The 26480-nt window shown below is 49.2% G+C and overlaps 1 protein-coding gene across 3 annotated transcripts in view; it reads left to right on the forward strand.

Annotated features, from left to right (window-relative positions):
* The window catches only part of LOC119961864 (cytochrome c-like), a 39489-nt gene extending 13993 nt beyond the window's left edge, over nucleotides 1-25496 (forward strand). For 2 of the 3 annotated variants that reach the window (XM_038789311.1, XM_038789313.1), the window contains exons 2-3: nucleotides 24883-25058; nucleotides 25137-25496. In XM_038789311.1, the coding sequence (XP_038645239.1) occupies nucleotides 24890-25058; nucleotides 25137-25282 (315 nt within the window). In that variant the 5' untranslated portion in view covers nucleotides 24883-24889 and the 3' untranslated portion in view covers nucleotides 25283-25496. Of the gene's footprint in view, nucleotides 1-24878; nucleotides 25059-25136 lie in introns of all 3 variants that reach the window. The other variant, XM_038789312.1, reaches the window with a different exon arrangement.
* The last annotated feature ends 984 nt before the right edge of the window (nucleotides 25497-26480 follow it).

Genomic DNA, 26480 nt, shown 5'->3' on the forward strand with positions numbered 1-26480 from the left:
TTGATCTTCTGCGACTACATCTGGTAGGCAGTACTCCAGCCCCTTGGCTAGGATCTTGGCCAATACTTTGGCATCTATGTTTACTGGCGAGATGGGTCTGAAGGAACCACACTCTGTTGGGTCTTTGTCTTTTTTAGGTATTAGCGATATTGAGGCTTGTGCCATTATAGGCGGCAGCATGCCCCTTGCCAGTGAGTCTGTGAACATCTCCCGCAGGTGCGGGGCCAGTGCTGTCGTGAATTGTTTGTAGAAGTCTGCCGGGAAGCAGTCCGGTCTCGGCACCTTCTCCACCTGCATGGAGCTAATACACTCCATGACTTCTCCCTGTTCTAACGGTGCTTCCAGGCCCTGTTTCCTGTCATCCCCCACAACTAGCATATCCAGTCCATCAAGGACCCATTTCATTCCCGAGTCCTCTGCTGGGGGCTCCAAGGTGTACAGCCCCTGGTAGAAGGCCTTGACCTTGTCTGGGTTTGTTTCTAGTGTGCCACTGTTATTCCTAATTTGTGCGATTTCCCTTGTGGCTACCTGCTTTCTCAGCTGGTGCACCTGCCCGCGTCCCCGGGGGTTATAACTGGTCGTCCTGCTCGAGGCGATGCCCTTGCTGAGCAGGAATTGATGCAGTTCGTCACTCATAAAGGAGTACCCCCTATCGCTGTGTATGTAGGCGGGGAAACCGAACAGTGTAAAGATACTGTGTAGGGCTTTTATGACTGTGGCTGCGGTCATGTCGGGGCAGGGGATGGCGAATGGGAACCGGGAGTACTCATCAATCACGCTCAGGAAATACGTGTTGTGGTCGATGTAGGGGAGGGGCCCTTTGAAGTCCATACTGAGACGTTCAAAGGGACAGGAAGCCTTTATCAGGTGCGCTTTCTCTGGTCTGTAGAAGTGCGACTTGCACTTCGCGCAGATTTGGCAGTTCCTGGTGGCGGTCCTGACCTCCTCGATGGAGTAGGGCAGGTTGCGTGTTTTAATGAAATGGAAGAATCGAGTGACCCCCGGATGACAGCGATCCTCGTGGAGGGCCCGGAGGCGGTCCACCTGTGCATTGGCAAATGTGCCGCGGGATAGGGCATCAGGAGGCTCGTTTAGCCTCCCGGGACGATACAAGATCTCATAGTTGTAGGTGGAGAGTTTGATCCTCCACCGTAAGATCTTGTCGTTCTTTATCTTGCCCCGCTGTGCATTATCGAACATGAAAGCCACCGACCGTTGGTCGGTGAGGAGAGTGAATCTCCTGCCAGCCAGGTAATGCCTCCAGTGTCGCACAGCTTCTACTATGGCCTGGGCCTCCTTTTCCACCGAGGAATGGCGGATTTCTGAAGCATGGAGGGTGCGTGAGAAGAAGGCCACGGGTCTGCCCGCTTGGTTGAGGATGGCCGCCAGAGCTATGTCGGACGCGTCGCTCTCGACTTGGAAAAGGAGGGATTCGTCGATGGTGTGCATTGTGGCCTTTGCGATGTCCACTTTGATGCGGCTGAAGGCCTGGCGGGCCTCTATCGACAGGGGAAAAACCGTGGATTGGATTAGTGGGCGGGCCTTATCCGCATAGTTGGGGACCCACTGGTCATAATAAGAAAAAAATCCCAGGCAGTGTTTCAGGGCCTTGGAGCAGTGTGGGAGGGGAATCTCCATGAGGGGGCGCATGCGTTCGGGATCTGGGCCTATAACTCCATCATGCACTACGTAGCCGAGGATGGCTAGACGGTCGGTGCTGAACACGCATTTATCCTTGTTATATGTGAGGTTAAAGATTTTTGCGGGATGGAGGAATTTGCGGAGGTTGGTGTCGTGGTCCTGCTGGTCGTGGCTGCAGATGGTGACATTATCGAGGTATGGAAACGTGGCCCGCAAACCATACCGGTCAACCATTCGGTCCATCTCTCGTTGGAAGACCGAGATTCCATTTGTGACACCAAAAGGAACCCTTAGGAAGTGGTAGAGCCACCCATCTGCTTTGAAAGCAATGTATTTGCGGTCGCTAGGGCAGATGGGGAGCTGATTGTAGGCGGACTTGAGATCTACTGTGGAAAATACTTAATATTCAGCGCCATGGCCGACCACTGGTCGAGGGCTAGCTGCACTCTGTATCGGCGACTGCGGTTTGCATGTAGGAAATCCTGGACTTCCCCTGGGGGATGGGGGGTGACTCGGTGTCCGGCACGAGGGAGTCCACCACCTCGCTACAGGTGGACTCCATCCTCCCCACCAAGCAGACGTCCTCGTCTGGCCAGTCGCTGTCTGGGACTGAGTTCCCTGACACATTGAGTGTGGCGGATGGCATGGACTAACCAACCAGCCCTGAGTCTGCCTCGATCCCACTCCCTAGCTCAGACCCCCTCTCCTCTGTTGGCGCCGGACAGATCCGGGAAAACCTCCAGAACGGAAATTCAGGCACATGGCGTCGGAGGTTCCGTCGGGGGGGAGGGGGCCTTCACGCCTCCACCGCCCAATGATTCTGAGGTCAGGAAGGCATCACAGCCCTCCGCCATTGTGAAAATGAAACAAATTGCACAGGGTGGAATGAGCCCTCGGGGGTCCCACTCGCACTTGGCGCCAAGGCGTCCTGCTCAGGGGCCGCGACAGCTCAGGCTTCACTTTCTCCGTTTTCTTGCAGGGACAGGGTGTGATGTCGAGAGGCAGGGTCAGGCCATCACCCTCTCTGCAGTGGGGGGGGGGGGGAGGGGTTCATGATGTTTTTGCCCCCCCCCTCCTAGGAGTGGCGCCCCTTACACGGGTGGCCAGTACCGAGTAAACCTCCACCCTCTTCTCACTCTCGCCCCTCGACACTCTGCCCCCGGGATTGTGACTTGGTGGTTTTAGACATGGGCTCAGGGTCACGCACATCACTGACCACCCCCCCCCCCCCCCCCCATTGTTGACCCGTGCTGAAGTGATGGCGGGCCCAATATCCGATGCTGAGGCGTCAATGGGCACCGGATGAGGTGGAGCATTCAAGGGGCAAGGTGTTTCAGTAGCCCCTGAGCCAGTGTTCCGGGTAACATCAGTGGAGGGAGAGAGAGTGGCGCTCCCAGCTGTGGCCGCCTTGGTGTCCATTTGGCTTTGGAGGCAGGGCAACTCCTCCGCATATGCCCCACTTTCTTGCAGGCATGGCACCGCACAGCATCGGTAGACTAAACAATATGGTAAGTATTCCCTTGATGGGAGAGTTCCAACCCCCCCCTCTAATGCATCCTCCCAGGCCAAGCGGACGAAAGCCTGGCACTGGAAGGAGTAGAAATGCCTGAGGGGGGCATCCTTCAGGCCAAGAGGGAGCAGCGCCACCTCAGAACTAACGTCCCCCAGTAATTGGAATTGGGGGGAGGAGGAGCTCTGTAGGGCGGTAGGCTAGGATATTTGAAAGTATGACCCTCAAGAGGGTCCACTGCCACATAGATCTCGCCCACCGTGAACTCCTTTTCAGGGGTAAGGTGGACCACCCGCTCAGACCTCAGGAAAAACACAACATCCCGTACATGCAAGAGGCGGCTACAATGGCCAAGTGGCCGATGACCCCGGCCATTGCGTGAACGCATACCTTTATGGTCATGGTGGACTGAGCATAGCATTTGACCCCAGCTTCCTAACTGGAATGGTGACAGTACTGCATGAGTGATGGAGGCCGAGGAGGTCACCACCCCTGCATAGGTGACTTTTGACGGCCCCAGCATAGGTGAAGTGATCAATACAGCAAGTGCCATGCCCACTCCGATGTGGGCTGTGTCTTGTCAGGAGACTTTAAAATAGACGAGGCTGGGTGGGGAGGGGGAGGTAAGGTGGGGGGTTAGGGGAAGAGTGAGGTGGGAGAATACCCCCTCCTAGGAAGATATGCGGAGGAAGGGGGGAGAGAGGAAGGGACACAGCGAGAGAGTGGGACACCATGGGTGGGCTGGTGCCTGACATGGGAGATTCCTTTGAAGCTGGTGGGTGGGAGGATAGCGGAGCAAAAGTAGATTTTCAGCCCAGGAGCGGTCCAGCAAATGCACAGTCTGTACCCCCACTCTAGGACGACCACAGTGATGGAAAGTAGGTGCTGGTTTGCGAGGTCTTCAGTCCGGAAAGTGCCCAGCAAATACACAGTCCATGCTCCCATCCTGGAACAACCACACCGATGAAATAGCAGAGATCCTCCCTGCCAAAAGAAGCCACGGGTTCAGCAAACACACACATCTACTAGATCCCCCTGCCCTGGGACAAGCACAGCTGAAGGCAGTTGTCGATGGATGGGAAGACTAGGCTGGGCAGGGCCCTCAGCCTGGGAGGGGCCCAGCAAACAAGCAGTTCAGAGGCTCCGCTCCCACCTTGGTCTTGAAGTTACCCTCTTCTCCTTCTTTCCCTCCCTCCTCCCTCCTTTCTCCAGTCAGCTCAGCAGCAAACTGCACTGGGAACAGGCAACAAACTGATGAGCAGCAGCAACAGAGAGAGAGCAGCAGCAACAGCCACTCTCTAAGGCAGCAAAAACGTCACAACTCCAAAGTCTGTGCCGGGAGTGCCTGCTTCGGATTGGCCACGCAAAATTGCCCCTTAGTGTCCAAAAGGTTACAACGGTAGGGTTACTGGGCTACGGGAATAGGGTGGAAGCGTGGGCTTAAGTAGGGTGCTCTTTACAAGGGCTGGTGCAGACTCAGTGGGCCGAATGACCTCCTTCTATGATCACATTCAAAATTGACACGGGCGGAAGAAAATATGGCTCTTGAAGCTCCTGATGCAAGATGTCAAGGTTGAACAATCACTGGTATGGGACCATCCAATTAAAATTATCAGCTCTGTTTTAAAAATTCAAAGTCCTATTGTGCAAAGAAATACAACTGTTAAAACATCCAGCTTGTGCATTAAATTAGTGCAGTTTAACTTGTGATTTTTGAAAGAAGTCACTTTATTTTATAGTATGTAACTTTAGAATCTGCACAGTGACCACAAGGAAATTATGGTAGGATGCAAAAACTGGGTTTATTAACATACGCAAATTACACTATTCCACTCCGGGAAGGGTTTTCCCGCCCCGACCCTCACTTAGGTGGGGGTTTTTATACTACACACACTTCCCTCTTTATTCAACAGAGTCATGGGGAACCTGATAGTCTACACCCTGTGACCTCCAAGGGGGTTGCAACAGTAACCATCTCTGATTTTGTAAGTTTAGAATTAAGTTCTGTCATTAACATTTGTAACTCTCTAGTTCTTTTCACTTTTAATGTTAATTGAATGTACTATTATATTCAGCACACCAATCACTTTCAAGCATTGATATGTATTTTATATAGACTGTGCAATTACTGTAACATGTAAGTTTTCCAAAACTATTCTGTAAGTTTATACCAAGCACTGACCAATACAACACAAACATACTATAGCAAAACAGTTGTCTCAGCAAAAACATATCAATAAATGCCTGTTTAATGAAGTCCGATAAATCAATTAGACATCAAATGAATCCACGTTCCCAGACATCGCATGCTATCTTATCTCAAGTAAAAGCAGACATAAAAACTATTCTCACTTCTATTTTATACATAACACTATATTAGTACTTTGTAAACATCTTTATTTGCTTTTAGGTTAAAAGCAACTTTAGCATCTATTCTTTGTTGTAAAAGAAAAGTAACTCATTCCAAGTAGCCAGAGAGAAATAACAGTAATCTTCAAATGACCTGTACAAAACAACAGTAACAGATAAGGGTCTAATTTAATATCAATTAAATGAGATTTTGAGATATGAGCTCAAGATATCAATCATGAGGGTATGACAGCATATTTCCTCATCTTGCACAAATGCGCAAGGGAGATATAATACATTTTTTTTTATCTTAACAAGAAGCAACAAACCAACTTTAATGTGAGGGATGTTCCCACAAGTAATTGACATCTTAAGAGGGCCACCTTAGAAATCCAGTCAGGAGACTGGGGAAATTTCATCAATAGATGGCCACCACGCTCGAGAAACCAACTATAAACTGACCATGGGGCAGCACGGTAGCATTGTGGATAGCACAATCGCTTCACAGCTCCAGGGTCCCAGGTTCGATTCCGGCTTGGGTCACTGTCTGTGCGGAGTCTGCACATCCTCCCCGTGTGTGTGTGGGTTTCCTCCGGGTGCTCTGGTTTCCTCCCACAGTCCAAAGATGTGCAAGTTAGGTGGATTGGACATGATAAATTGCCCTTAGTGTCCAAAATTGCCCTTAGTGTTGGGTGGGGTTACTGGGTTATGGGGATAGGGTGGAGGTGTTAACCTTGGGTAGGGTGCTCTTTCCAGGAGCCGGTGCAGACTTGATGGGCCGAATGGCCTCCTTTTGCACTGTAAATTCTATGATCTATGTCCACGTAGACCTCTCACAAGATTAATCACACACCCTGTTAGCCAATTAAGAATTATTCTTGCCTCATTTAGGCTAATTAGAATGCATTAACCTATTTTTGTTTCAATAAGCAATTTTATTGAGGTATTTTTGGCATATAAAACAGTGACATTGTACAGTTCTGTACAAAAAGAAAAGAAAAGCAAATAATGCATAGTGCAAACCACAACTCCATTCTCGCAAGGACATGCCTAAACCACCCCCTACTCTACTCTACCTGAGCCCCCCCCCTCCCGCTGACGATTAATTCTCCGCGAATAAGTCAATGAATGGCTGACACCTCCAGGCGAACCCTGATAGTGAACATCTCAAGGCGAACTTAACTTTCTCTAGACCGAGAAAGCTTGCCATGTCTGATAGCCATACTTCGGTCTTCGGGGGCTTTGAGTCCCTCCATGCCAACGGTATTCGTCGGCGGGCTACCAGGGAAACAAAGGCCAAGACGTCGGCCTCCTTCTCCTCCGGGACTTCCGGGTCCTCCGACACCCCAAAGATTGCCACCTCAGGACTCATTGCCACCCCAGTTTTCAAAACCCAGGACATGATGTCGACGAATCCCTACCAGTACCCCTGAGTCCAGGGCACAACCAGAACATGTGCACGTGATTAGCCAGCCTACCGGCGCATCTGGCACACTTTTCCTCCAGTGCGAAAAATTTACTCATCCGGGCTACCGTCATGTGGGCCCGGTGCACGACCTTAAACTGGATCAGGCTGAGCGCAAGTTGCAGTCGTGTTTACTCTGCTCAGAGCTTCTGCCCAAATACCATCCTCCATCTCCCCCCGAGCTCCTCTTCCCACTTAAGCTTCAGATCCTCAGTCTGTGTATCCTCTGCTCCCATTAGTTCTTTGTAAATATCTGAGACTCTACCCTCACCTACCTCTCCCCTAGAACCTACCTTGTCCTGCCTCCCCTTTGGCAGGAGGCATGGGAAGGACGGCACCAGTCTGCACACAAAATCCCGCACCTTTAAGTATCTAAAGTCATTCCCTCCCTCCAGCCCAAACTTCACCTCCAACGCCCTCATGCTCGGAAAGCTCCCTTCCAGGAACAGATCACCCACCCTCGCAATCCCCCCTCTCCGCCACAGTTGATACCCACCGTCCATGTTACCCGGTGGCAAATCGGTGATTGCCGCAGATTGGGGTCCACACCGATGCTCTCATTTTCCCTATATGCCTCCTCCACTGGTCCCAGATCTGAAGAGCCGCCACCACTATAGGGCTGGTGGAGTACCAGGAGCGGCAGAGGCGCCGTAACCAGGGCTGTTAAAACTGGTGCCCCTGCACGAAGCAGCCTCCATCCGCTCCTAATCTGACAGCGTACCCACCATCCATTTCCTTATCGTCGCTATGTTGGCCGCCCAGTAGTAGTTGCTGAAGTTCAGCAACGCCAGCCCCCCTTCCCCCCGTTCCTTTTGAGCATCACATTCCTCACCCGCAGGGACTTCCCCGCCCAGACAAATCCCAGGATAATTTTATTCAGCCTCTTAAAATAGCACCTTGGGATGAAAATGGGGAGATACTGAAATATGAACAAGAATCTCAGGAGAATCGTCACCTTAACAGTCTGCACCCTTCCCGCTGGTGACAGCAGGAGCACATCCCACCTCCGAACCTCCTCCCTCACTCGTTCCACCAGTCGGGCCAAGTTGAGCTTATGCAACTTGCCCCAGTCCCGTGCCACCTTTATCCCCAAGTACCTCCTGCCAGCCATGCATTAACACTATTGATCACGCTGTGGATTGTGCTTGGAATGAATTAATGAGGAGCAACATTCACTGAGCAAGTTGAGCAGCAAGTGACCGCTGTTCAGAGGAAACAGAAGGTGAACAGAGACCGAGGGTGCATTTCTTCGGCCTCGTTACACTCTCGCTTGAGTAAAACAAATCTGGTGAATAGCGGGAGAGGCGGAAAACAAGAATCGTTATAGGTGCCAGTTTGCGATGCAATGAGCCCGCTCCCTTAGGCGAAATCGGGATCCATGGCGAGAAACCAATTAAGCTCTATTTCCATACAATTAATGGGAGCCACCCCAGCAAGTGTTTATGCTGGCACCAATTAGTATTCCTTTTTCAAAAAAATATTTTTTTCGACAACTTTTCACCATATTCACAGTACAAAAGAAAAAAAAGAACAACCCCAACAATACAAAAACAATCCCACCCAAACCCAGAAAAACCCCTCCCCAACCCCCGCCCCAATCCAACCCCTCAATAATCAACGGTAACTAACTCCTGAAGTGCATGATGAACAAACCCCAACAATTGTAGAACCCCTCCTTCACCACCCCTCAGCTCACATGTCACCTTCTCCAGGCTCAAACTCTCCAGTAGGTCCCCGCGCCATGCCGAGGCACAGTGTGGAGAAGACAACCTCCACCCGAACATGACCCACCTCCGAGCGATCAGCGAGGCGAAGGCTATGACATCTGCCCCCGCTCCCGCCCGCAACTGGGCCGGTCTGGTACCCCGAATATGGTTTCTAGGGGACCAGGCTCCTCGTTCACTTGTAAGACCTCTGAGGTTGTACTGAACACCGTCCTCCAAAACCTTTCCAGCTTCAGGCAGTCCCTCCACCCCCACCCCTACTCCCGGCGGGGAGACCATAAAATACTTGCTATTTCCTAAATTCAATTTATACTACGAGAACGTCCTAAATCTCTGAAGTAGCTCCATTGTACTTCCCACCAACGTACTCGGTTCTGAGATATACAGCCACAGATCATTGGCCTATAGGGACACCCCATACTCCAACCCCCCCTCAACTATCCCCTTCTGCAGCCCCGAGCTCTTTTGCGCAATGGCCAAGGGCTCTATAGCCAATGCAAACAACGGGGGGGGACGACATAAGGCACCCCTGTCTCGTATCCCAGTGCAGTGAAAAATACCCCAAGTTCATGCTGTTAGTGCGAACACTCGCCATCGTTCCCTTATACAACAGCCGCACTCACGCCACAAACCTCGGCTCAAGTAACGCCACTCTACCTGATCAAACACCTTCTCTGCGTCCAGTGCCACCATCACCTCTGTCTCCATTTCCTCTGCCAGAGACAGGGCCACATTCAACAACCTCCTCATGTTCGAGAACAACTGCCTTCCTTCACGAACTCCATCTGGTTCTCCCCAATCACCTTCGGGAGACATCCTTCCAAACCTTGACACCAACACCTTTGCCAATATCTTGACATCTACATTCAGTAGAGATAGGGGCCTGTAAGACCCACACTCCACCGGATCCTTATCTTCCTTTAGCAGCAACAAAATAGAAGCTTGACCCATCGTTTGCGGCAAGACACACCTCCCTGTCACATCCTCAAACATACCCAGCATCAATGGCGTTAACCTATCCTTACATTTCTTCTAAAATTAAATCGGGCCCTGCCGCCTTCCCTGCATGCATCGTGCAAATCGCCTCCTTCACTTCCTGCTCACCCCACCAGCCCCTCCAACACTGCTCCATCCTCCTCGCCCAGCCTCGGATACTGCAAACAAAGAAAGCTAGCCATGTCCGATAGCCAGGTCTCCAACTTAGGGCTTTGAGTCCCTCCAAGCTAATAGTATCCGTCTCCGGGCTACCAGGGAAGCAAAGGCCAGAATGTCTGCCTCTTTCTCCACCTGGATTCCCGGGTCTTCCAACACCCCGAAAATCGGCACCTGTGGACTCAGCGCCACCCTTGTTTTTAACACCGTGGACATGACATCTGCAAACCTCTGCCAAAATCCCCTAAGCTTCGGACATGCCCAGAACATGTGGATATGGTTCGCTGGTCCTCCCGCACATTTTGCACACCTGTCTTCCACCCCAAAGAGTCTGCTCATCTGGGCCACTGCCATGTGAGCCTGATGAACGACCTTAAATTGTATCAGGCTGAGCCTGGCACTCTCTCCTCCCACTTGTGCTTCAGCTCCTCGGTCTGCGACTCCTTTGACCCCATAAGTTACTTGTAAATATCCAAGACGCTCCTTCTCCAACCCACCCTCTGGAAACTACCCTGTCCTGAATCCCCCTTAGCGGTAGTAGCGGGAAGGTTGACACCTGTTTACGTACAAAGTCCCGCACCTGCAGATACCTGAATTTGTTTCCCTCGCCAACCCAAACTTCTCCTCCAGTGCCCTCATACTCGGAAAGCTCCCCTCTATAAACATATCCCCCATCCTCTCAAACCCTGCTCTCTGCCATATCCGGAACCCCCCATCTATACTTTCCAGGGCAAACCGATGATTATTACAGATTGGGGACCAGACCGATGCTCCCTCATGTCTCCATTGCCCCCAGACTCTGAGGGCTGCCACCACCACGGGGCTGGTGGAGTACTGTGCCGGCGGGAACGGCAGAGGTGCAGTTACCAACGCCCCAAACTGGTGCCCTTGCATAAAGCGGCCTCCATACCCTCCCATGACGACCCCACCACCCACTTCCTGATCAGGGCTATATTCGCCACCTGGTAATAGTTACTACAATTTGGCAGCGCCAGCCCGCCCTCTCCCCGACTCCGCTCAAGCATTATCTTCCTTACCCGCAGGGTCTGCCCACCCAAACAAAGCCAGAGATCACTTTGTTGACCCGTTTAAAAAAGGACCGCGGAATAAAGATGGGGAGACATTGAAACACGAACAGGAATCTCGGGAGGATCGTCATCTTCACCGTCTGCACCCTCCCAGCTGATGACAATGCGAGTGCATCCCATCTCCGAAAACCATCCTACATTTGGTCTACTAGCCGGGCCAGATTTAATTTATGCAGCTGTTCCCATTCCCGCGCCACTTTTTTTTAATGCCTAGGTACCTAAAGCTTCCCCCTACAAATCTAAACGGCAGCTACGCAATTGCCTCTCCTGTCCCCTCGCTTGGACAACAAACATCTCACTTTTCCCCATATTTTGCTTATACCCCGAAAACCGGCCAAATTCCCCTAGAATCCACATGATTTCTTCCATCCCCTCTAATGGGTCCGAAACATACAGAAGCAGGTCGTCTGCATAGTGCGAGACTCTGTGCTCCACCCCCCCACCCCCCGGACCAGCCCCTTGAGGTTCTCAGAGCAATTGCCAGCGGCTCTATAACTAGCGCGAACAACAGTGGGGGGAGGGGCATCCCTGTCTCGTGCAGTCTAAAATAGTCCAATGTTGTCCTATTCGTCTGTACACTTGCCACAGGAGGCTGGTACAGCAACCTGACCCAGTCAATAAAGCCCCGCCCAAATCTGAACCGTCCCAGTACCTCCCACAGATAATCACATTCTACCTGATCAAAAGCCTTTTCTGCATCCATTGTGATCAATACCTCCCTACCTCTCCCTACCTTCCGGGGGCATCATGATCACATTTAACAACCTTCTTACATTGGCCACCAACTGCCTACCCTTAACAAACCCCGTCTGGTCCTCCCCAATAACATCCGGAACTCAATCATCAATCCTGGAGGACAAAATTTTGGCCAGCAGTTTGGTGTCCACGTTCAACAGGGATATTGGCCTGTAGGACCCACACAGCTCCGGGTTCTTGTCCAGCTTCAGAATCAGCTAAATCGTGGTCTGTGACATGATGTCGAGCTTCTTAAGTGTTGTTGGAGCGGCACTCATCCAGGCAAGTTGAGAGTATTCCATTACACTGGTGTTTTTCAAACTTTTTTCCTGGGACCCACTTTTACCAACCATGGACCCATATCGGCCGACCTTTGTGACACACCATTATTGCTTACCTTTAATGCAGCAAGTGAGCCTGCTTGGTCCTCACAATCTCTCTTGCTTCGTCATTCAATGTTACATTTCTGCTCTAGACTTCAGCTGCATCCTTTGCAAAAAATCAAAAGGTGTGTCCTCGAACTTGCCAAGTCTACAAATGCCTTTGAAGATTTGTGGGTTTTAAACTTTCATTTGCCAGTACTTTCCTGCGTATAACACACATGGGCTTTGCATCCTGATTTGCATTGGCACAATTAAAGCCATATCACAAGAAATCATCTTTATTCTTTGTTCCCGATTTCAGTTTCTTCTTAATGTTTGTTCACCAGAGGGCCTGGAGCTCTGGATATAGTTCACACCAGCAGTGCTTTGTCCTTGTGGTGATATGACTAGGAGGTTTACGGTACCTATCTGCCATTGGTGCAGAGCCCTCGCTGCCCATTGGCTCAGGCCGGTCATGTGCCTCTCGGCTGGTTGGTTGAGACTAGTGATGTGACTGCTCACCGATTGGCCGGGAGGTTAGTAGTCCCGCCTACAAGGCTGGGTATAAGAACCTGTAGGACCCGGCAGACGGCCTTTCTGTGGAAGTCGACTGCCGGGCACACAACTAGTCTATTAAAGCCTAATGTTGGATCTTCATATCGACTCGTGTCCAATTGATGGTACATCAATTTAATAGACTAGAAGTTTTAAATGGAGCTACGGATCAAGCCAGACTGCCTCCGCATCAGCCCGCATGCTACGAACGCGTCAGCAACTTTTAAACACTGGCTGGCGTGTTTCAACAGCTACCTCTCCACCACAGATAGCCAACCTACCAAGGAGCAGAAACTCCACATCCTCCACTCGTGCGTGGGCACCGCCGTCTACTCGATTGAGGACGAACAAGACTATGACGTGGCCATGGACCTTCTGAAAGGACATTTCCTCAAGCCTGTTAACCAGGTTTACGCACGGTATCTCCTAGCTACAAGGCAACAGTTTCCTGGTGAGTCTCTCGATTAATTTTATCGGGCCCTCGTTGTCCTGGGGAGAAATTGCGCCTGCCTGCAAGTTACTGCGGCAGAGGACACACAACTTTTAATCCGTGATGCCTTTGTTGTAGGTTGCTAGAGAAGGACACCTTGAGCCTCGCTGAAGCACGGACCCTCACATCCTGTCTGGAGGTTGCTGACCGAAACGCCCGCACATATGCCCCCGGCCGCGTGAAAGCCCCTTGGGCAACGTGGCATGCAACCCCCTTGTCCTCCGCCGACTCTGGCCCACCCCAGGCCTGCGCTGCGGGATGCCCCGATAAGCTCACGGGCCCCGCTGTTATTTCTGTGGCCTGGCCAAGCACCCCCGCCCGCGCTGTACGGCCCGCTCCGCAGTGTGTAAATGCTGCGGGAAGAAAGGTCACTATTCAGTGGCCTGCCAGTCAAAGTCGGTCGCTGCTGTCCCGCGCAGCGACCGCAGATCGCCCCCCCCCCTGTGCTCCCCCAGGGCCCCGTGCGGCACACAGGCCTCCCTACTGCCGCTCCCGGCCACCGCGAGCGACCCACGGACTTCTCTGCCCCTGACTCCAGCGCCCACGAGTGACCCATGGGCGCCGCCATTTTGGGCCCCGGACGCCACGTGTGGGTCTTGGGCGCCGCCATCTTGAGGCCCTGACTCCACGTGCGGGACCTGGGCGCCGCCATCTTGGGGCCCCGACTCCACGTGTAGGTCCTGGGCGCCGCCATCTTGGGGCCCTGACTCCGCGTTCGACCGATGGGTGCCGCCATTTTGGAGCAACACAGAAGACCCCACCAGTGACTACTCTGCTAACGAGGAGGACTCAGACCTGCTGCCACGACTAGCTGCAGTGACCCTCGACCAGTCGCGACCACGCACGCTCTCTACGGCAACAACACAGATACTCTTCAATGGACACGAAACAAGCTGCCTACTAGATTCCGGGAGCACAGAAAGTTTTGTCCACCCTGATACGGTAAGACGCTGCACGCTCCCCGTTCACCCAGTAAAGCATAAAATAGCTCTAGCCTCAGGTTCGCACTCCGTCCACATCACTGGGTGCTGTGTAGCGGACCTCACGATCCTAGGGAGAGTTTTTAAAAACTAAACTCCTCGTCCTCCCCCACCTCTGCGCACTGGCACTCTTAGGACTGGATTTCCAGTGCAACCTGCAGAGCCTGACTTTTAAATTCGGCGGCCCTATCCCCCCCCCTCCCTTTACTGTCTGCAGCCTCGTGTTCCTCAAAGTGGACCCCCCTTCCTTATTTGCGAACCTCACCCCGGTTTGCAAACCAGTCGCCACTAGGAGCAGACGATACAGTGCCCAGGACCGGACCTTCATCAGGTCCGAGGTCCAGAGGCTACTAAAGGAAGGAGTCATCGAGGCCAGCAACAGTCCCTGGTGAGCCCAAGTGCTGGTAGTTCGGACTGGGGTGAAAAACCGAATGGTCATTGACTACAGTCAGACCATCAACAGGTTTACGGAGCTGGACGCTATCCTCTCCCTCATATTTCCGACCTGGTTAACAGGATTGAGAAGTACAAAGTCTTCTCCTAGGTGGACCTTAAGTCCGCCTATCACCAGCTTCCCATCCGCGCGAGTGACCGCAGGTACACCGCGTTCAAGGCATTTGGGCGCCTCTATCATTTTATTAGGGTTCCATTCGGTGTCACAAATGGAGTCTCGGTCTTCCAACGGGAGATGGACCAAATGGTTGACCAATACGGTTTACTGGCGACATTCCCGTATCTTGACAATGTCACCATCTGCGGCCATGACCAGCAGCACCACGACACCAACCTCCAAAAATTCCTCCGTACCGCAAAACTCCTTAATCTCACTTACAATAAAGATAAGTGCTTGTTTAGCACCGACCGTCTAGCCATCCTCGGCTATGTAGTGCGTAACGGAGTGATAGGCCCCGACCCAGAACGCATGCGCCCCCTGATGGAACTCCCTCTCCCCAACTCCCTCAAATCCCTCAAACGCTGTCTGGGCTTCTTTTCCTATTATGCCCAGTGGGTCCCGAACTATGCCGACAAAGCCCGCCCCCTCATCCAATCGAATACTTTTCCACTGTCGATGGAGGCCCGCCAGGCCTTTAGCCGCATCAAAGCGGATATCGCAAAGGCCACGATGTGTGCTGTCGACGAGTCCCTCCCATTCCAGGTCGAGAGCGACGCGTCCGATGTAGCTCTGGTGGCCACCCTGAAACAAGCGGGCAGACCCGTGGCCTTCTTTTCCTGGACACTCCACGCTTCCGAACCCGGCCATTCCTCGGTGGAAAAGGAGGCACAGGCCATAGTTGAAGCTGTTAGCACTACCTGGCCGGCAGGAGGTTCACCCTCCTCACAGACCAACGGTCAGTGGCTTTCATGTTTGTCAATGCACAGAGGGGCAAAATCAAGATGGTGGATTGAGTTGTCCACGTACAACTATGATATCTTGTATCGTCCTGGGAAGATCAACGAGCCTCCTGATGCCCTGTCCCGCATTACCTGCGCCAGCACGCAGATTGACTGCCTCAGCGCCCTCCGCCATCCAGGTTTTACCACTTTATCAAGACCCGCAACCTGCCCTACTCCATCGAGGAGGTCAGGACCGTTACCAGAGACTGCCACATTTGCGCAGAGTGCAAACCGCACTTTTACCGCCCCGAGCAAGCGCATTTAGTAAAGGCGTCTCGCCCTTTCGAACATCTTAGTATGGACTTCAAGGGCCCCCTCCCCTCCAACAATCGCAACACCTACATCTTAAGTGTGATTGACGAATACTCCCGCTTCCCTTTCGCCATCCCTTGCTCTGACATGGCCACAACCACAGTCATCAAGGCCCTTCTATCCATTTCTCCCTGTTCGGTTACCCCGCGTATATCCACAGCGACCGGGGGTCCTCTTTTATGAGCGACGAACTGCGTCAATTCCTGCTCAGCAGGGGCATTGCCTCTAGCAGGATGACCAGTTACAACCCTCGGGGTAATGGGCAAGTCGAGCGGGAGAATGGTACGGTCTGGAAGACCGTCCTACTGGCCCTATGGTCCAGAGATCTCCCTATCTCCCACTGGCAAGAGGTCATCCCTGACGCCCTCCATTCAATTCGGTCTCTCCTCTGCACTACCACAAACCAAACACCTCACGAACGTCTTCTTGTTTTCCCCAGGAAGCCGTCCGCAGGATCCCCACTCCCGACCTGGCTGGCCGCCCCCGGGCCCATCTTGCTCCGGAAGCATGTGCAGGTGCACAAGTCCGACCCGTTGGTTGAACCTGCAGTATGCGTACGTGGAGTATCCCGACGGTCGGCAGGACATGGTCTCCCTTCGAGACCTGGCACCCGCCGGCGTGCGGCCTCAACCCCCCACACCAACCCCCACCTCTCCCAGTCCCCGGCGCCCCCGGCGTCCCCGCAACCCAGCGCACAGGAACCCGCTCCCCCAGCCAGAATTTCACTGGCACCGACCAGGGGTACGGACACAGGATCACAGCCGCCGCTCCCGGAGGCAAGGAGGGCCACCGGCCCGACATCACCGGCATCGCTGCGACGGTCCAGCAGAACATCGAGGGCGCCTGACAGACTGATCATCTCGATCTGATGTTTTCACTGGACTTGTATCGGACTCCTCGTGTCATCCAGAGTTCCAATGTACAAGTTGCACATTTTTTCTCTCTCGTTTACATGTACACTGTTCGTTGTTTTGTACACTCATCGCGATCCAGTGGGCAGTCACCAATTACCTCGGTACACCTCGCAAGCTCTAGTCATAACACCAGTCCTACAGCCCCCCTCCCCCCCCCCCCCCCCCCCCCCCCCCCGGCTTCTTTCTCCACAAGGGGTGAATGTGGTGATATGACTAGGAGGTTTACGGTACCTATCTGCCATTGGTGCAGAACCCTCGCTGCCCATTGGCTCAGGCCGGTCATGTGCCTCTCAGCTGGTTGGTTGAGACTAGTCATGTGACTGCTCATCGATTGGCCGGGAGGTTAGTAGTCCCGCCTACAAGGCGGGGTATAAGAAGCCGTAGGACCCGGCAGATGGCCTTTCTGTGTGAGTCGACTGCCGGGCACACAACTAGTCTATTAAAGCCTAATGTTGGATCTTCATCTCGACTCGTGTCCAATTGATGGTACATCAGTCCTTCCGTGGACTCTCCTGAGAAGATCTTTCCAGCAGATTCAATTGTGAGATCCAGGCCTGTTGTGTCTCTGATCCTCTCTTCCTTATTACAAAATAATCCATCTTCAATTCTTCACGCAATCCTGTTGCTTGCTTGCTGGTAGCTACAAAATGGAGGAATTTCCAATTCCTGAATTTTCCACGTTTATGACTTTTTACGACTGAAAATGAAAACAATTTCAGTTGAACTTGCTCATCCTTATATTTACACACAAACTTTGTTTTAAGTATATTCCTATTTCTTTAGAAACTTTAACAAGTATAGAAAAAAGTCCAATCTTGTTTTTACTTTAAGAACAAATAACAAAGAGCAATACAGGAACAGGCCCTTCGGCCCTCCAAGCCTGCGCCGATCTCGAGTCCGATCTAGACTAACCGCCTGTATCCTTCTATACCCCATCTGTTCATGTGCCTATCCAGATAAGTCTTAAAGGTCGCTAATGTATCTGCCTCAACCATCTCACTTGGCAGTGTATTACAGGCCACCACCACCCTCTGAGTAAAAAAACTTTGCCCGCACATTTCCACTGAACCTTTCCCCCCTCACCTTGAACTTGTGCCCCCTTGTAATTGTCATTTCCGCCCTGGGAAAAAGTCTCCAACTGTTCACCCTATCCATACCCTTAATAATTTTATAAACATATATCAGGTCGCTTCTCAGCCTCTGTCTCTCCAGGGAGAACAATCCCAGTTTATTCAATCTCTCCTTATAGCTAATACCATCCATACCAGGCAACATCCTGGTAAACCTTTTCTGTACTCTCCAAAGCCTCCACATCATTCTGGTAGTGCGGTGACCAGAATTAGTCACAGTATTCCAAATGTGGCCGAACCAAAGTTCTATATAATTGTAACATAATTTTTGAGCTTTTAAACTCGATACCCCGTCCTATACTTTACAAACTATGACTTCATATGTGATGAAGTAACTTGTAAACACATATAATGTCACAATATTTCTTACTACATTGCACTATCCAAACATCCAAGTCATCGCCTTCTCCATTCTCACCAAAAGCACTTACTTCCTGGTTTCCAGAGCGAGGCGACACAAAGTGATGTGTAGGTTTCTTCCAGTGTTGACTATGAGGGGCATGGTGGCACAGTGGTTAGCATAACTGCCTCACAGCACCAAGGACTCGGGTTCAATTCCGGCCTCGGGTGATTGCCTGTGTGGAGTTTGCACTTTCTCCCCATGTCTGCATGGGTTTCATCTGTGTGCTCTGGTTTCTTCCCACAGTTCACATCTTTGTGCAGGTTAGGTGGATTGTCCATGCTAAATTGCCCCTTAGTGTCCAAAACATTGGACTAGGTTAGGGGATGGGATGTTAATGTAGGCCTAGGTAGGGTGCTCTTTCCAAGGGCCAGTGCAGACTTAATGGGCTGAATGGCCTGCACAATAGGGATTCTATGATTCTATTGACTGGCTTTGTTTGTTCGGTGTTCCTCGCTGACAAATCTGGCCTGGCTTCCCTCTCACTGACCAACTCACGACCAGTACTTCACGTCGTGGGAGTGCAAGCGGCCGTTGTGTCGGCCGTTGAACAGCTTGACCACAGAGCTGCAGATTACATACTGCCAATCGGTGGCAGGGGACGAGACGAGCAGCGCACAAAGGGTGAGCACCAGAGCAGAACTCCAAGCTGGGGCCATCACTGTTAGCATTGTGTGCCCATGTGGATGCCCGTCAGCCTCTGTCCTCACCCCCCCCGCGTGCGCAGTGACCAGCTCACAGCTCAGTCTTGCGTCACCCCACGCCCTAAAATATCGCAACCAATTGGGAATTGCCCTCTGCCAGCATTCTTAAAAGCTGGCCACGGCAGTTGGGATTTTCCTTCCGCAATTGGGAACATATTTCAGATGGATTATGGGAACGCCATAACTTCCCCGACACCCACCCATGACCCACTTGCAGGTCGCGACCCTGAGTTTGAAAAACCCTGCATTACACTCCTGACTTGTGCCTTGTAGATGATGGACAAGCTTTGTGGGGTAAAGAGGTGAGTCACTTACTGTAGGATCCCTAGCCTTTGACTTGCTCTGGCAGCCACAGTATAAATATGGCTAGTCCAGTTCAGTGTTTGAACAATGGTAACCCCAGGATGCTGATTCAGCGATAATAGCATTGAATGTCAAAGGGCTATGGTTAGATCCTGCATTGGATTAATGCACAGTAAGAAGTCTTATAACACCAGGTTAAAGTCCAACAGGTTTGTTTCAAATACTAGCTTTCGGAGCACTGCTCCTTCCTCAGGTCTTATAGAGGTCTATAAATTAATGAGGAGGCAGTGGTAGAGGTGGGTCATTCCTCAGGTCATTCACCTGAGGAAGGAGCAGTACTCTGAAAGCTAGTGTTTGAAACAAACAGGTTGGACTTTAACCTGGTGTTGTAAGACTTCTTACTGTGCTCACACCAGTCCAACGCCAGCATCTCCACATCATAAATTAATGCAGTAATTATTCTGTGAATGGGAATAGGCTCATTGCTGAAGAAGATTTTATACATAGTAGTTCACAGAATTTAAAAAGCAGCACATGATATGTCCACTGTGAGTTATTTGGTAATGCTCACACTCTGAATCAAAAGTTTGTGGATCAAGTCCCACTCCAGAGACTGGATCACCCGGCAAATATGTCAGGGCGAGGTGTGTGAAATTCCCCTCACGCCTTTGTGAAACCATGGGCTGCTATGCTTTTCTAACAACCATCTTAATGTGGCATGACCAGGTTTCTCTGTTCCTGCACCGCCTTTAAAATTGTACCAAAGAGCATATGTTGTTTCTTATTCATCCTTTTAAACTGCATTATTTTATACTTTGCTGCATTAAATTTTGTCTGCAAAGTCTCTGCCCATATTACCAATCTGTCTGTCATCCTGAAGTTTGTTACTATCCTATTTATTACACTTCTGAATTGTGTGTAATTTTGCAAACTTTGAAATAGAGTCATAGATGTTTACAGCATGGAAACAGGCCCTTCAGCCCAGCTTGTCCATGCTGCCCAGTTTCTATCACAAAGCTAGTCCCACTTGCCCGCATTTGGCCCATATCCCTCTATACCCATCCTACCCGTGTAACTGTCTATAACTGTTTTATAAAGGAAAAAATTGTACTCGCCTCTACCACTGTCTCTGGCAGCCCGTTCCAGATGCTCACCACCCTCTGTGTGAAAAAAATTCCTCTCTGGTATCTTTTGTATCTCTCCTATGCTCTTTAGTTGTAGTCTCCTCTACCTTCGGGAAAGGATGTTGACTATCTACCTTATCTGTGCTCCTCATTATTTTATAGACCTCTATAAGATCACCCCTAAGCCTCCTATGTTCCAGGGAAAAAGTCCCAGCCTATCCAGCCTCTCCTTATAACTGAGACCATCAAGTCCTGGTAGCATCCTCGTAAATCTCTTCAGCAGTCTTTCTAGTTTAATAATATCCTTCCTATAATAAGGTGACCAGAACTGTACACAGTATTCCACGTGCGATCTTACCATTGTCTTGTACAACTTCAACAAAACATCCCAACTCCTGTATTCAATATTCTGACCAATAACAGCTCGCATGCTGAATGCCTTCTTCACCACCCTGTCCACCTGCGACTCCGCCTTCAAGGAGCTATGAACCTGTACCCCAAGATCTCTTTGTTCGGTAACTCTCCCCAACTCACTACCATTAACTGAGTAGGTCCTGCCCTGATTTGATCTATCAAAATGCATCACCTCACATATACCCAAATTAATTCTATCTGCCATTCACCGGCCCACTGGCCCAATTGGTCAAGATCCTGTTGAAATCTTCTGACAGGACTTTGATGCTTCTTTTCCTCACCAATGCAACTAAATTTATGAATTTGTTTTCCTTCCTCAAATCATCTTTCTTTCCAGGACACTGTAGATTAAGCCTTTCTCTTCCCAGGGAATTTGCAAAGCAAATCTTCGTCAAGTACCAAGAGTGGTTTGAATGAAAGAAGCTATGAAAATACTCACCCAGATGAAGAGGGCTGGGAGGAAGCTCACCAGGTTCATGAACACCAGCATACCAGTGACAGGGATGTGCTGAGCAGTCACACACCAGGTGGCTGGCTCTCTTCCAGAACACAGCAAAATGGGCACTTTTGGCCGAATTTGGCCTGAAAAATCGGACTCATTCCCTCCCCTCACCCACAAAGACAGAAAAGAAGAAAAGATTGCCAGGCAGTAGTAGCTCGAGAGGCCGCAGGGAAGCCAGAAACTGCGGAAAAGGGCAGGAGTAGCGAGGGGTCCCCGGCTACCCCGAGAGACAGAGACCGGCAACTCGACTCCATCCAGAAGATGATTGCAAGGTGTTCCTAACAAAGGAAATTACCGTGATGAAGGACAAAATCAAGGTGGAGATCCAAGCGGCAGTCAGAGTGATAGAGGAGGCACTGTCTGTCATGCAGACAACGCTCAACAGGATGGGAAGGAGGCTGGAAGCCCAAGGGACAACGATTCAAGAACTCGAAAAGGCATCAACGGACCAGGGTGACCGGATCGTTGTCCTGGAGGCTGAGATAAAGAGGTTAGTGGCAACCCAAGGGAGCCTGAAAGGGAAGGTCGAGGATCAGGACAACCGACCCGGGCGACAAAATATTCCAATACTGGGCCTGCCAGAGGGATCCGAGGGCAGAGACACGACCGTGCCTGGCCGAGATACTGGACAATCTTCTTCACTATGCCACAAATCTTGGTGTCATCTGCAAAATTACTAACCATGCCTCTGACATTCTCATCCAAATCATTAATATATATAACAAATAACAGTGGACCCAACAGCACCTCTGGTCACAGGCCTCCAGTTTGAAAAATAACCCGCCACAACCACCTTTTGCTTTGGTTGCCAAGCCAATTTTGTATCCAAATGAAATGAAAAATGAAATGAAATGAAAACCACTTATTGTCACAAGTAGGCTTCAAATGAAGTTACTGTGAAAAGCCCCTAGTCGCCACATTCCGGCGCCTGTGCGGGGAGGCTGGTACGGGAATTGAACCATGCTCCTGGCCTGCCTTGGTCTGCTTTCAAAGCCAGCAATTTAGCCCAGTTGCTAAACGAGCCCCTGCATCTTACAAAAAATAATCATTGTTCCTTGAAGCTGTTGGCAGCCTTTAAATGTTGCAGCAGAATATGATTTCCTCTCCAGTAATGTGAAAGTTCTAAATCACAGTATTATCATCTTATGGTTGTAGCTGGAAGCACTTGAAGACGTTACTAATGATGTAACTCTGGAAATATATGTGGGGTACGGTCAGGAAGGTGCTCTTCTTCCTGTGCCTCACTCCTGGTTGGGAACTACACCTAATCAGGGAATCTAGGCCAATGTATTTGAATATTGTGTTTTCAGACCTGAAAATCAAGAATATTTTATATACCCACACCTGTAAAGTGCTGCTTTACCATTCCTATCATGATGGATCTGGTGGAATTGTACACTTCATTATACCTTTGCTCTGCTGATGCATATGCATGCCACAGAAAGGCCAGAAACCAAGGCAGCAGAGTATATCTGTGTTTTTTTAGGATCTAATCCTTGACTTTCTAGATATCAGCAAATGCTGGTGCATGGTGGATGGCCATAAAATGAATGTACCATTAATGAATGCTATTGGGGAATCTAGTTTACCTGAAGTATCCAGTGAAAATGGTTGCGCACAAGTTGAACATTAACCCTTGCTCTGACAAAAAAAATAAATCAAACATCTATCTGTATTCCAGACTATGATGTTCACTTTGTGTCTATCAGGGTATCTTGAAAACGTAGTGTTGAACAAAGAACAAAAGCTAAGTAAATGAACAAAGCTGATTTATTTAAACAACTTAAATAAGATTTGAACAAGTCACAAGGTATAAGTTATTAAATTAAACTATACAATATCTCTAACTACAGAACTCTACACTATGCAACTAATCTATCTCACTCCTTGTCATAAGTCCATGGAGGCAGAAGTCCCGTCACCAGAATTCCTTTTATTTACAAACCCAACAACTGAACAACCATGACCATTCAGTCTGCTGTCTACATCAGGAATGCAGAGGATCTGACACTCCCTGTTATATACACACAAAGGGGTTCCCTGATTGGGCCACTAATCAGGGAACTTGTATTCTAATTGGCCAATCTCAAAGGCGTGGCCTAAGTCATTACACTCCTAAACACCTTCTCCCAGAATCCCAGGTGTCACATGACATTTATATGACCGCTCCTTATCTTCATCTGGTGGTGAGAATTATTAACATCAAATTGTTAACCCTTTGTATTCCTTATAATATACTTTTTGTTACACAGACTGCATAGTAACTAATCGTTCCATTGGTTCCCTGGAAAGTGCCAGAGGCAAAATAATTGAAAGCAAGTTTTACCTTCACTGTCACTTGCAGCACCATCTGATGAGCTGCAGTTTGTCTTCCCTGGTGAACCAGAATCTCTGAAGGTATACCGTGGGGCAGCACGGTAGCATAGTGGTTAGCACAATTGCTTCACAGCTTCAGGATCCCAGGTTCAATTCCCGGCTTGGGTCACTGTCTGTGCGGAGGCTGTATATTCTCCCCGTGTGTGCGTGGGTTTCCTCCGGGTGCTCCGGTTTCCTCCCACAGTCCAAAGATATGCAGGTTAGGTGGACTGGCCATGCTAAATTGCCCTTAGTGTCCAAAATTGCCCTTACTGTCAGGTGGGCTTACTGGGCTATGGGGATAGGGTGGAGGTGTGGGCTTGGGTAGGATGCTCTTTCCAAGAGCCGGTGCAGACTTGATGGGCCGAATGGCCTCCTTCTGCACTGTAAATTCTATGAAAAAAGTATTGCTACTCTTGAAGATCCAGAAAATTCCTTTGGGATTGATACAATTGGCACAACATTGATGTTTAGGAACCCTCTCCACATAGTGAATCTTTATCTCCCTGGCGTTTAAAAGTATTCCTTGTCATTCTACTAACACATGTGGGCTGCAAATGAAATATCCATTGTGCTGAGGGAGAATAATGGGATGCAAAATGCATATCCAGCTCCCCTTAAATGTTCCTGGTCAAGATACTGTCAAAATGCCAAAGTGACAATGATGTCTCCTCACTCCCCGGAAGTCAATTTTCCATGCCAAATGGAAGATGTTCTCTGTCCTTTTAAAGTTGATTTCAGCCGCAGCCCAGCAACCAAGAATACAATTGTTATGTACTATATTATCACATAGTTATAACCAGTGTTTGTGTTTTAAATAAAAGTTATTGTTTATTTCCTGAACATTTTCCCTGACCTATTGGGAATGCTTGCCAAACATAAGTGAGATGGGATGGGTGGGATGGTCTTTGTTCTCTTCTGTGAATTATGTACAGTAAGAAGTCTTACAACACCAGGTTAAAGTCCAACAGGTTTGTTTCAAACACGAGCTCGTGTTTGAAACAAACCTGTTGGACTTTAACCTGGTGTTGTAAGACTTCTTACTGTGCTCACCCCAGTCCAACGCCGGCATCTCCACATCGTGAATTATGTATGCATGGGTCATTCGGTAGGGAAAAATTAACCCCACCGAGCTAAATTAATGTTGTAGAATCGATGCATAATAAAGCTTCAGATTAATTTATATGATTTCATTTTACAGAAGTATATTTTGAATCAATTCATTTTTAAATTTGACAGCATGTACAATCCTTAATGTTTTCCTTTTTGTCAAGTTAGAGTCTAAATGGGCGATCCAGAGAAAGGAAAGAAAGTGTTTGTACAGAAGTGTGTTGTGTGCCACACAATTGAAAAAGGTGGAAAACATATGGTTGGCCCAAACCTCTGGGGTCTTTTTGGGCGCAAGACCGGAACAGCTGCAGGATATGGCTACACTGATGCAAACAAGAATAAAGGTAGTGCAATTTAGACTGCAACTTTGCTTGCATTTCAGCATTATCTGTCCTTGAAGTAAAATTTGAATTTATGTGCAGGCATCACATGGGGAGAAAACACTCTAATGGAATATTTGGAGAACCCCAAAAAATATATTCCTGGAACAAAAATGCTGTTTGCTGGTATCAAGAAGAAAACTGAACGTGCTGACCTCATTGCTTATTTAAAGAAAGCATCGTCGTAGTAAAAACTTTAATTAAATGCTTAATTTAATTTTGAAATGTACTTTTTTGTTAGTCATTCAAAAATTTAGCCAGGAGTAATCACTTAAGTAGTTAATCTGCTTCTCTATGTTCAGTGCTAATTTGTTAGTAGTTTCTTCCTATGGTAATGGAAATGATTTGAACGTGTAACAAACTTGCAACTTCTAAAATAAAGTTAGGTACCTTTTCAAAGTGCCTTAGTAATATGAAAATAATTTGTTGCATTACCATAAGTAAATTTGGTTCCAAGCCATATGTTCCTTTGTTTCAGCAAGTTCTGACATTCTCCTTTGTGAAGCTTAAGCAACAGACATCTCCATGGACGTGCCCAAATGACTATCAACTGACATTGACTAGCAGGAGCAGATTGCACCTGACGAGATATACCTTAATTTCTGTGTAACTTGTCATCTTCTGAGGGCAGGAGGGGTTCCCAGAGGAATGCCCTTCTAAATGGCAATATTGCTTAAATTAAAAGCAAAATTCCCTTTAATGATTGGTTAAAAAAGTAAAACAATGAAGTGCAAAATCGAAAATAATCCAAAAAAACAAAAATTTATAGTAATTCGTACTCATGTTAACCCAGTAAACAAAAATACCTTCAAGTAATTCCAGTTCAAATGACAGAAAATATGTTTGAAAAAGTGTTATTGGTCTTATATTTCTGAAGAAAACTGTGCGACTCAACCTTATAGAACATCATTGATACCAAGCTACTCTCCAGAAGAGTTGTAGGAGTGAAGTGTAGCAGAACTACAAGAGGTAACCTTCACCTACTCTTCTACATCAACTCCCACCCCCTCACCCTTCCAGCCAGTACCCAACATGTTACCTCCTCTCCTGATGATTGAGGCTGCCCCTGCACCGATGCAAGTCGAATAGTCTTTGGCTGAGCCCCTCGGGTTCCAACCCTCTGAGGTCATCAGCCAAAAGCATTTCAGCAAGCAGTGACCTGAGCAGTCTGCTCTACTTATGTTGAAACACCATAAAAGAGCAGAAATAAAAGGAATAGTAAAGCTTTATAGTTCACTAAAGATATACATATGTGTTTGAGAAACTATTATGTTAAGTTTCCATTATTAATTTTATTAACTTGTACCATTTTACCATTTTTGCCCTTCTTGGTTGCCAAGTGGCAACCTGTCTTTTCAGTTGCTTCTTGATGAATTGGAAAACATA

This window comes from Scyliorhinus canicula, chromosome 2 (assembly GCF_902713615.1).
Source record: "Scyliorhinus canicula chromosome 2, sScyCan1.1, whole genome shotgun sequence".
Classification (NCBI taxonomy): Eukaryota; Metazoa; Chordata; class Chondrichthyes; order Carcharhiniformes; family Scyliorhinidae; genus Scyliorhinus; species Scyliorhinus canicula.